At 40.5% G+C, this 11,513-nt stretch overlaps 1 protein-coding gene across 3 annotated transcripts in view; it reads left to right on the forward strand.

Annotated features, from left to right (window-relative positions):
* Positions 1 to 11,513, forward strand: part of SNX31 (sorting nexin 31) — an 82,808-nt gene that overhangs the window by 69,921 nt on the left and 1,374 nt on the right. For 2 of the 3 annotated variants that reach the window (XM_061439271.1, XM_061439272.1), the window contains 2 exons: positions 3,014 to 3,091; positions 8,708 to 8,764. In XM_061439271.1, coding sequence (XP_061295255.1) covers positions 3,014 to 3,091; positions 8,708 to 8,764 — 135 coding nt within the window. Of the gene's footprint in view, positions 1 to 3,013; positions 3,092 to 8,707; positions 8,765 to 8,859; positions 11,211 to 11,513 lie in introns of those variants that run through there. The other variant, XM_061439270.1, reaches the window with a different exon arrangement.

Consider the following 11,513-nt stretch of genomic DNA (forward strand, 5'->3'; position numbering starts at 1 on the left):
GCCTTTTCCAAGTAGATAAAAGCAAAAGTCATACCCCAGAATCACCCCCCCTACACCCCCCAGTAGACTTTCCATTTTGTCTTACTGGCCAGAACTGGGTCACACGAGCACTCCTAGCTTCAAGGGAGTCTGGCTTCAAGGGAATCTGGGAGTCAAGCATTTATCATAGAGGAACAGGATTCATAATCAACTTAGGATAAGCATGAGTCATTGCCTAGAGCTGGGTACTTTGTCATTCCCAAATCAGGGTTCTGTTACTAGGGAAGGAGGGACACTGGCTTTTGGGTAGCAATAGTTAAATCTGAAGTAAATGTGAACTACTTTAAATAAAAAACCCATTAAAAATCTAATTATCAATATGCCAAATCCAATTGGAAATTCTTTTTACTTAGCTAACTTAAACTATTTCAATTTGGAGTCAAAACTGCAAGTGTCCTAAAACAAAACCAAAATAGCAAAGTAATCTTTGCATCAACATTATAGTCAACTTGAGTACTTGATGTGCGTGCTCAGGCTCACTTGCTCAGACTCCTCTGTCCATGGGATTTTCCAGGTAAAAATACTGGAGCAGGTTGCCATGCCCTCCTCCAGGGGATCTTCCTGGCCCAGGGATTGAACCCACGTCTCCTGCAAGGGCAGGTGAATTCTTTACCACTGTGCCTTGTGATCACAGTCAGTTCTGTGTTCCATGCAGCATTCCAATTTTAGGCAACCAAAGCTCAGTTTTAACTCTCCACTAGTACAGTTTTGATCAAGAGATAATAGATATCCATGTCCTCTGAAAAACAAAGTACTAAATCAAAATCCCAGGTTAAAGAAATGGCCCCCCCAGGTTCACTTTAAATATAAAACATCCTTAGGGAAGTGGTAGGATGGTTTGCTGAGGCAAAATCTGCAGTCACGTGGAAACATACAGAGAGATTTTGGCAGCAACACCACCCCCTTCCCTCCGAATGCTAAGTGCGGTAGTTAAATTTTATTATGGTCTTTTAATCTAGTCTGTATGAATGAGTTTAAGCCACTAAGGAGAGGTGCAATAAACATCCTTTGAAAAGAGTCCTAGTAAGGTCTTATTTCCTTTGAAGTATGGATTTATTGATGTGCACCCAAGGGCTACTTCTGCAAAAGGCAGAAATGAGGTTTGTGTGCCTCGCAAATATGGAAAGAGGGCTTGGCCCGACTCTTTCCTGGGCCCTTTAAATGGAAGCTTCAGTTCAGTTCAGTTCAGTCGCTCAGTCGTGTCTGACTCTTTGCAACCCCATGAATCACAGCACGCCAGGCCTCCCTGTCCATCACCAACTCCTGGAGTTCACCCAGACTCACGTCCATCGAGTCAGTGATGCCATCCAGCCATCTCATCCTCTGTCGTCCCCTTCCCTCCTGCCCCCAATCCCTCCCAGCATCAGAGTCTTTTCCAATGAGTCAACTCTTCGCATGAGGTGGCCAAAGTACTGGAGTTTCAGCTTTAGCATCATTCCTTCCAAAGAAATCCCAGGGCTGATCTCCTTCAGAATGGTCTTCATATATAATAGTAAGATTTATTGATTTACTTGTATTTTATTTTTTGGCGGTGGTGAGTCTCTGTTGCTGCCCTTGGGCTTTCTCTTGTTGCAGGAAGCAGGGGCTGCTCTTCATTGCGGTGCTCTGGCTTCTCACTGTGGCAGCTTCTCTTGTTGCTGAGCACAGACTCTAGGCACCTGGGCTTCAGTACATTGTATAGGCGTATGGAATCGGTCTACACCTTGTGGGACACTATTAAACACCCCTCCTAGCTGCATCAGCTCAGGGTTTGCTGTCATTTACCTGTTTCGTACCCTGATGTTTCATGGGTAACGTATATGCACAGATAAACAGGGTTCATTCTTAGCTAAAGCAGGAAGGCAAGCTTTGTGTCTGTGTATAAACCCCACATCCGTGACTCTTTTCCTTATTGGTGGCAGCCCTTTCTTTCCCCTCTTTTCTCTCCACTTAAATAAAATGCAACCCATCTCTGTAAAACTTTGAAACGCCCCCTCTATGTAGCCCCTTCGCCCTCTAGTTCCACTTTCTATGTCCTGTCCTCCAAAAGCTCTCTGCATTGGCTGCCATAACCCGAGCTTTCCCTCCCTTCCCTCTCCTCCTCTCTGTCATCCCCTCACCCCCAAGTTCAGGGACCATCCTCAAGCACAATTTATACTAAAGTTCTCTAGCCTCAAGCTTTGAGCTTCTGTTGTCTGAAACCTCAGTGGGGCTGAATGAGAAATGAACAGTCCAAGAGTTGAGAGCAGAAAAAAGGGGGGGAATAAAATAATCTGTAGGAAAGGAGCAAAAGGGAAAATCACAAGGGAACCTTAAGTTTGGCACATGGGGTAACCTAGAGAAAGGAAAGCCCCAGCTTTTGTGCAGCAAGATGTGTATGACGTGTCTTGCCACTAGCAGTGATGAGCCGTCGATAAGCCACAGGTAGTGTTAGGGGCAGTGGTCAATCTTGACAGTGAATAACTAAAAATACCAGGAAAATTAAAAAAGGAAGAAAAGTGACTAATTTTGTCTTCAGTTCAGCAAGAGCCATAAGGTGCTAATATAGCTTTTCAAACAGGTTAATATGTATGCCTACTTATAGGTCTCTCAATCATTATATATACAGTTAAATAGAAGATTGACCATCAACATTTGATTTGATTGTGAGTAGAAGCGATTTTTATTATTTGTTGCTCATAAAACATGAGCTGTTTACAAAGTAATGGAAAAAAATGGGATGTAAGGGGGTGGTTTTGAAAAAGATTAGTTATGAGATCCTGGTCATTTTTAATCTATCTTTTAAAAAATTTACTGCAAGTATATCCCTGTAATTGAGAACATTTATGGTTACTTGCTGGTTACATCTTATGAAATTAATGAAAGTCAAAGAACTCTAAATTCTTAAAAGCACAGTTTTGGAAGACAGGGCACAAAACCTGCTTCTCCATATGAAGAGGGAAGGAAGAGAATGAAGTCTTTAACTGAGAGAGTTCTTTATTTCTGGGTTTCTTAGGCTTTTTTGCTGAGTAGCTGCTTGAAAAAGATGATCTCAGAAAAGATGGTAAAGCAAGCTGCAGAGAATCCAGAAATGGTAAGTGCTCTTGTCTGTGTCTGTGTTTCAGTTTGTTTCCACCATCAGCTGGCACTAAACTACACTCATGAATTTCCCCGGACACAGCGAGTCTGGTCTTCCAGTTCAGCTCAGTTCAGTCGCTCACTCGTGTCTGACTCTTTGCGACCCCATGGACTGCAGCACATCAGGCTTCCCTGTCCATCACCAACTCCCAGAGCTTGCTCAATCTCATGTCCATCAAATCAGTGATGCCAGCCAACCATCTCATCCTCTGTCATCCCCTTCTCCTCCCACCTTCAATCTTTCCCAGCATCAGGGTCCTTCAAATCCAGGGACGAACCCAACTGCCCAGAAGTGAGCTTCTCAGCTCTCTGGGAGCTCAGTCTTCAGAATTCAAGCCAATTTCCCAGGGAGAAGTCAGTTGTCCTTGGGTTGCTGAGAACTTGCTAAACCTCAACTCTGTATCCTTGTATTTCTGCCTTCTCCCAAATGGAAGATTCCAGATTTACCATAAAAGCAACAACATGGACAGAATCAGCATGGCAGGTAAGAGCTTAAATAAGCTCTGAAGTTTTGTCTCTAGATAGAACTCACAGCCTCTTGATACCTCTACTGTACCAAATAAAAATGCCTTTAGCAGTTGGGAGAAGCCATCAAGTAAAAGAAGCTCTCAAGGCTATACTTTTTTCTCAGTGTAAAATTTATTTTTCTTGTCTCCATCTTCAATAAAGGCCTGGTTACTCACTGTAAGTGTTGGTGCTGGGGCTGTAAAGAGTCCCTGAGATTCTAAACTTTCTACTTGCCTTGTCACCATCAGGATACAAGCTTGTCCCCATCAGGATACAAGCTTGTCCCAAGTAAGACAGTACACTTTGATTTTTTAAAATGACATTTATAAACATAATTCTCTTGTAGGATAACACACTGGGCTTTAAAAATACAACAGAAAATATTTGAAAACTTTTCCTAATGTTTTAGTGTATTATAAGAGGGCGGATTATACCTTTAGTTTAACACTGATCTTTACTTGACTTTGCAACTTTTTTCCTCAGAAAAATGTTGCATTTTATATTTACTTTTCTTTCTTCTATAACTCAAAATATTTTCCCAGGGAAGATAAAAATCACTGCCCCTTGGTGTTTGAACACTTCAAAATGTACTAGAGAATAGCAAATCACACCAATAAAACAATCAAGGATGCTTTTTTTCTTTTTAAAGCATAATAAAATCTAACCTCCTAAGAAGGATGGACCCATTTAGGCCTCAATTTAAATATATGTATATGATAAATATGTATAAACATAAATATATCATATATCATTTTATATATGTATGTGTATATACAGAGAAAAGCAATTAATGTAGCCCCATTAAAAGGGAGAAGTGCTCTCAAATGTGGTTTGATAAAGTGTAAGCTACTTGATGCAGGAAATACTTGTACAATGAATATCTAAAAGAGTTTTCTCTACAGTAGGAGGAGGTAGTAATCTATTTAAAGTTTTCAAGAAAAACAACCACACCATCATATTCCATAGATTTGCATGCAAATTAAAATCTATAATTTATCCTGGTGACTGATAGCAAAATCATCATGGTAGTCAACAAAACTTGTATTGCCTTATCCAAATACTCATCAAGTTTTATTTTCACAAACTCTTTATTTCTTTCCTTATGTTGGTTCTTAGAAAGAAGTTAAGATTTTTCCTCTGAAAATTGGATGGTGTTGGAATAGTTCACATTTCAAGAGAATGTTGTAGGAATAGTCCACATTTTAGTCTGGAATTTCATCTATTAATACAAACCCTTGGGTAGAACGGGACCCTGGAAAGGAGATAGAAAAGACAGATCATCTCTTTGAACTTTGGATCTCCTTGCAAAGTACAGTTGATAAGACCAAGTCATTTTATGGAGCTTAAAGTAACCATATAAATGTCAGACTGTGACATTTACTCATTTTCTAGGCAAAACATATAAAGCCTGAATTGACACCTATCACTTATAGAAGTCTCATAGACCAAAAATTTACAAGGCAGAACAAATTCTAAAATTTTATAATTGTGAAGAATCTGGGGAGGGAAAGAAAATCTGAGAAAACTGTAACCAACTGAATCCCATAAATAAAGCAGATGGTCCCTTGAGAGATTAAATAGTACTGTTTTATCCTGGTAAGAAGGAAGAATTGAAAGAAGAAATTTAGTGCTAACTTAGAGTTAATTAGCTTAGTTAGCTTTAGGCAATGGTGTCAAAGGTTAAGACTTGAACCACTTACGAAGAGATGATTAAGATTTGAAGTCAAATGAATGCACTAAAGAAAAATGTAAACATGCAGCCAAAAAAGTGTTAAATTCTTAAGACAGTATTAATTGAAAAACCAGAAAGGAGAAAAATGTGTAACATTATTCTTAGAGCTGTGCTCTTATACAAAAACCTAAATTGATTTTTTTTTAATATTTGCTACTTTTAACTAGAACAAAATTAAAGAATTATTTTATTTGAAAATAAACTATATTAGTTAGGAGTAGTTTTGACTGCCAATGACAAAAAACAAAACAAGACAAAATAAGTGTTTTGGACAAGATAAAAGTCTGTTTCTATCTCATCTAAAAGCCCAGAAGTAGGCAGAATGGGGCTGTGATAGTGAGTTCACGGTGTCACCAGAGATCTTTCTGCTCTGCCGACTTCAATGTGCGGCTTTTACCTCATGCCCAGGATGACTGCTGGAGATCCAGCCATTACATGCACATTCCAGATAACAAGTGTAAGGAAAGTATGCAGAAGCACTCACCCTTTTTCTTTAATGAGGAGTCTCAGAAGTCTCACATAGAATTTCTACTTATAGCTCATTGTCCAAGAGTTAGTCATATCGCAGGCCCCCACCCAGCTGTAAGGAAGTCTGGTAAATGTAGTCTTTTTGCAGAGTATGTTGTCTTTCCAAATAAATGTGGGTGTTACTACTAAGAAACAACAGAATGAATAATGGAGTAGGCTAACAGCAATCTCTGCTATGTAGAAATCTAAAAGACACCAAGAAAAGAAAGCAGGTGGATTTTATGTAGTACATGTATTCCCTGCATACAGGATATAAGGGCTTCCCTGATAGCTCAGTTGGTAAAGAATTGCCTGCAATGCAGGAGACCCTGGTTCGATTCCTGGATTGGGAAGATCCCATGGAGAAGGGAAAGACTACCCACTTCAGTATTCTAGCCTGGAGAATTCTATGGACTGTATAGTCCATGGGGTTGCAAAGAGTCGGACAGGACTGAGTGACTTTCACTTTCATTCCTAAGGAGCTTCTGAAAGTGTATTATGATCATTATAATTATCATTATTTATATATTGAACCATAATCTGAATACATGAGTTATCAGAAATATGCTAGTAAATATTTTCTGAATTGAAAAACTAGTTTTAAAAATAGTCTATACCTAGTTTGTTTTTATTAGTTTATATAACTTTTCCTTAGGTTTACTTAACAGTGGGTCTGAATCTCTAAACTGGTCTTCTGAAAAATGGTGAAGAACAAGGTGGCCTTCTGACTCCAGCTTGCCTCATACCTCCCCTCCCCTCCCCAGTTACCATAACCATATATATTTCTCTCTCCACTTCTCTTTCATTTGGGGCGAGATCAGACAGTGTAAAAGGCCACTGGGTGCTTTGAAGTGTGTTCCTGTTATGTGATGAGAAGGGGAGACACCAAGGCCAGTGCTATCTGATGTCCCAGGATCGGCAGCCTCTGCATAGCTTGTCCAGTTCAGAAAACAGAAAAGGTACTGACATTACAGCCGTCACAAGAATGGTCCGAGCATAGCAGGAGGACAGTTTCAGAGAGCCAGAGGGGAAGGAATGAAGGATTATGCTATCAACAGAAACTCTCTGTTGAGAGAGAGAGTGCAGGAATCCTGCATTATGAAAAAAGGATTAACTCCCCCCCAACTTTATCACCCTGCTATATAAAATATAAAAAGCCTACTGAAATAAGTCAAGGAACCAAACTATATCAGAAATTGCTGAACAATTCTAATGTGTTTTATTTTTACATAGGGAGAAGGAGGGGAAGGAGACTAGGAGAGAGAAAAATTCTAAGAAGTTTCCCCCAACTTCTGTATTTCACTGCACAAGACTACTTACAGACTATCATGTAATGCTGTAAAATGATAAAATAACAAAACACAAGGCCTCGGAACATTACTTTCTCATTTATCAAGACCTAATAATGATTTTTTAAAACTATCGAGATAGGCTGCAAATATATGAACATCTCTATTGAGAATACTAACCCAAAGGAAGTCCTATGTATCCTTCAAAGCGATATATTTTACAGAAAAATTGAGTTAATCATAGTTAAAAATTAATCCTCTTGTGCAGTACCGTGTTATTTATCCCACTTATTTTGTAATGTCCTGCTTTATATAGGGGACATGATCTCATGAATAACAAGCAACTTAGTTAATTCACCCCCTCATTCTATCATTTACCGATGCCTATATTTACCATATATAGTGGCTAGAAACTGAGAATCCAGAGTCAAGGAGTTTATTTGTTGGAAAAGAAAAGCAATTAGTAAAGAGACATTTAGGATGAGAGAGTGATAAGCTGAGATACACACCGAAAGCATAGTTCTTTAATAGTAGTTCTTTTCTTTTTCTGTTGGGCTGGCTAGAAAATTCTTTCAGGTTTTTCAGTATGCTTGGAAAAACCTGAATGACCTTTTTCGCCAACCCAATAAAGGAAAAGTCTAAGAGTCCTTTCCCCTAAACCCTGGCTAGGAGACTGACCTTGGTGTGCTATGATCTTACCCTCTGACCTCCGCTTCCAACCGGGGTCACCCATGGGGAAACCCAGTGAGGTGGGAGGAAGCGGAGACCAGGGTATTTATTTCTCTGACTCCGTCCCTGCCGGGTCTCTGCAGTTGGCCCAGTCCTAGACTGAGTGCCACAGCTCCTGAAGCGACCTCTCCTACCTGCTGCTTCGGCCACTCTGGTTCCAGTACCAGCTGTTCCAGTACCCCTTCAGACCCAGAAGTGGTGAGAACCCACACCCACCCCAGCTCCTCGCCACTCACTACATCCATTCATTGGTGCACTCTAATCCTTCCCACACCTCCATTAAGCAGTTCCTTGTAGAAAACTCCCTTGGTTACCCCGGGAGTAAGCCATCTGCTTTCTGCTGGGCCCCTGACTGTTATATTAAGGTTACTTTATGTGCATGAGGTATATTCAAGTGCCTTAAACTTCAGTTTGATTCTTCTCTTGATTAATGATGCCTTTTGATTAATCAGAGCCCCATTTGGCTTTGGTTCAGCATATGGATTGGAGCTCGGTGGATTATTTCTGGATTTAGGAGTTCATTTTGTGTGAAGTCCTTTTAAAAGCTGTGTTAAATCACAAAATCCATAGGCAGCCACCAACGTTAAACATTAAGCTTCACTTCACTTTCGGGGACTCGATTTCTGAAACGCTGAGGTACTTGCAAACGAAGGGGGATTGTGCGGATGACGAGCAGGTGTCCTGCTGACTGGCAGCCTTCGGGACCATTAAGAGGATTATTGTGGAAGGAGAAATGTGCTGGTTAAATAGATTATTTGTGTGCTCGCTTCTCTGGCTGTGCTGACTGACATTTCACTAATCTATTTAGCAGATTGAAGTTCCAGAACAAGGCAAAAGTAAAAAATACCACATTCAACAAAACCAGGTCTGTGAGTAAAATTATGTAATGGGTATATTATAATTTTGATAAATCTGCCTGTTTTTCCCCTTTTAAGTAACCAAAGTCATTCTACTTTTAAGGTTAAGCCAGAATTCTCTTTCTCAGAAGCTCCTCCACGCAGACTGATCCAATTGGACGACCATCACAGAAACAGAGTGTTTTTACTGTAGAACCCAGTTGGGCTAGGAGAAATGCTTTCCTGAATTTATATATACAAAAGTTCCAAGAAGAACACAAAACTCTAGTGATTTTCTTCTCTACTCCGTGCAGTTTTTTTTTGAAAATGTTCTTTCTAGTTTGTATGTTTTGGTTTCATAGACTTTCTGCAGTGTATTCTGAATAAAACAGCCTTTAAGTTGATAAACTGCTTTTTCAAGCGTTTAGGTCTGCTGTGCAGATAACTATAGCAGTAAATATCATAATAGAAAGCATTAATAAATACTAATGGCCAGACACCATTCAAAGTACTTTTCTGTGGATTAACACATTTATCCTCACCATGATCCTGTATCATTGGTACTGTATCACCATTCCTCAAATCAGTTGAAGAAACTGGAACACAGAGAGGTTAGGTGACTTGCTCCAGGTTGCACAGTTGGTAGAAGGAAGCAGGCAGTCTGATTCCACAGCTGTGTCCTTAACTAACTCTTCCTTTTGAGGTTCATATCTTAGTGGGTGTGAATGAAATAAAGGTGGCCTTTAAGTAGCATTGAATGGGATTCATTATTGGTTCAGCTCCTGTCACAGAGCCTGCTGTGTATATAAAGGTAGTTAGTATATAATTACAGTATTTATAAATATATATGGTCCTTCCTTGAGTGGATAAGATCAGAGAAAAATTTTAAACACAGACTAAAAGCAGACTTCTCTCTCTTACATAATAACAGCATTTCTGGCTGTTTACATCAGAGACAGACAGTGAAAACTCCACCAATTACTGGCTATGTGTCTTCAGGCAGATCAAAAAACTGGATGTGTATAAGGGATGCTTGGGGTGCTTATTAAAATGCAAATTCCCACCCCAAAAGATGGATCCAGTAGATCAGCATTTATAGCAAGAATGCCAATGGGAAACACTGCACCAGACTTCTTCTTTATCTTTAAGATAACTTCATCACTTAAATTCATCCATGTCAGCAGCATAGTATGGCATAGAGCTGTGGTTCTCAAACTTGGCTGTATAATGTTATCACCTGAAGAGCTCAAGAAACATGATGGCTGAGCCCCATTCTCAAAGATTCTGATTTATTAACAAATTTTTCTGAGGGGCCTGGCAGTGGGATTTTTTAGCTGCCCAGATGATCTAAAGTACAGCCAGGATTGAAACCATTACTCTAAAAGAGTGGTTCTCAGAGTGGGGTCCCTAGACTGTCAGGGTCAGCATCCCTTGGGAACTTACTAGAAATTTAAATTCTCAGGCCCCAACCATATTGGACCAGAAGCTCTGGGGCTGGGGCCCAGCAATTGTATTGGGCAAGCCCTCCAAATAAGTCTGATGCACGTTTGAGTTCGAGAGCCACTGTCCTAGAACAACAGAGATGCCAGTCAGCATGGATGAACTGCAATGCTAAAGGAGGTGAACCTCTGTGATGCTCTGAGCAGGGCCAGCAGGTTGGAAGGGAGCCTGGTGCCCAACTGTATTGAATTCCAACTTAGTTTAGCCAACCTTTATAGAGAGCTTATCCTGAGCTAGGCACTGTTATAATTGCTTTCCACATATAACTCACAGCAAGCCAGATATTATTATTATCCTTGGTTTGTAGCCAAGGGAACTGAAAACAGAAGAAAGGTTAAGTAACTTGCCCAAGGTCACCCAGCTGGTAAATGACGGAGTTAGTATCCATGCCCAAACACTCTTTGTTATTTAACAAATAAAATTTTGTTGCTGTTGTTCCTTTAACTGCTCTGCCATGAGGCCTCTCTATCAAGACAAATTCCTCATAGGAAAAAAAAAAAGTTTTAGTTGCTCTGTCTGGTGAGCTGCCACACATTTATTTCACCAGGGCCAAAACCCAGTCTCTGTGACTCTGTCTTAGAGATTTTATAAACACTGAAAGTCGACTATTCACTCACTGAAGGTCTGCAGCAACCGTAACTTCTTAAAGTATGTTAAAATGTCTATAATACTTTTTTGTAAAACTTTGTAAGGGATGTGCACTGAAGATTTTGGTGAAGGTAAAAACAGAAAGTCATATGTCTTTAAGAGATGAGGAAAAGACAAGAGAGGCAGGGTTCAAGTGTTACCTGGAGACACCCCAGTGCTTGCAAAGGTGCTCTGGACATGCCTCTTCATACCAGTAGGGGGCGCCCTCAGCAGTAACAGATGTATGCTGCTGCTGCTGCTAAGTCGCTTCAGTCGTGTCCGACTCTGTGCGACCCCATAGACGGCAGCCTACCAGGCTCCCCCGTCCCTGAGATTCTCCAGGCAAGAACACTGGAGTGGGTTGCCAGTTCCTTCTCCAATTCATGAAAGTGAAAAGAGAAAGTGAAGTCGCTCAGTCGTGTCTGACTCTTAGCGACCCCATGGACTGCAGCCTACCAGGCTCCCCCGTCCATGGGATTTTCCAGGCAATAGTACTGGAGTGGGGTGCCACTGATGTATACCTACCCCTGAAACACAGCTGCTACAGAATAAAACCATTTAAAAAAATTATTTATTTACTTGGTTGCGCTGTGTCTTCATTGATGCACGGGGGCTTTCTCTGGTTGTGGTGAGGGGGGCTACTCTTCGTCG

The sequence above is a fragment of the Bos javanicus genome, chromosome 14 (assembly GCF_032452875.1).
Source record: "Bos javanicus breed banteng chromosome 14, ARS-OSU_banteng_1.0, whole genome shotgun sequence".
Taxonomy (NCBI): domain Eukaryota; kingdom Metazoa; phylum Chordata; class Mammalia; order Artiodactyla; family Bovidae; genus Bos; species Bos javanicus.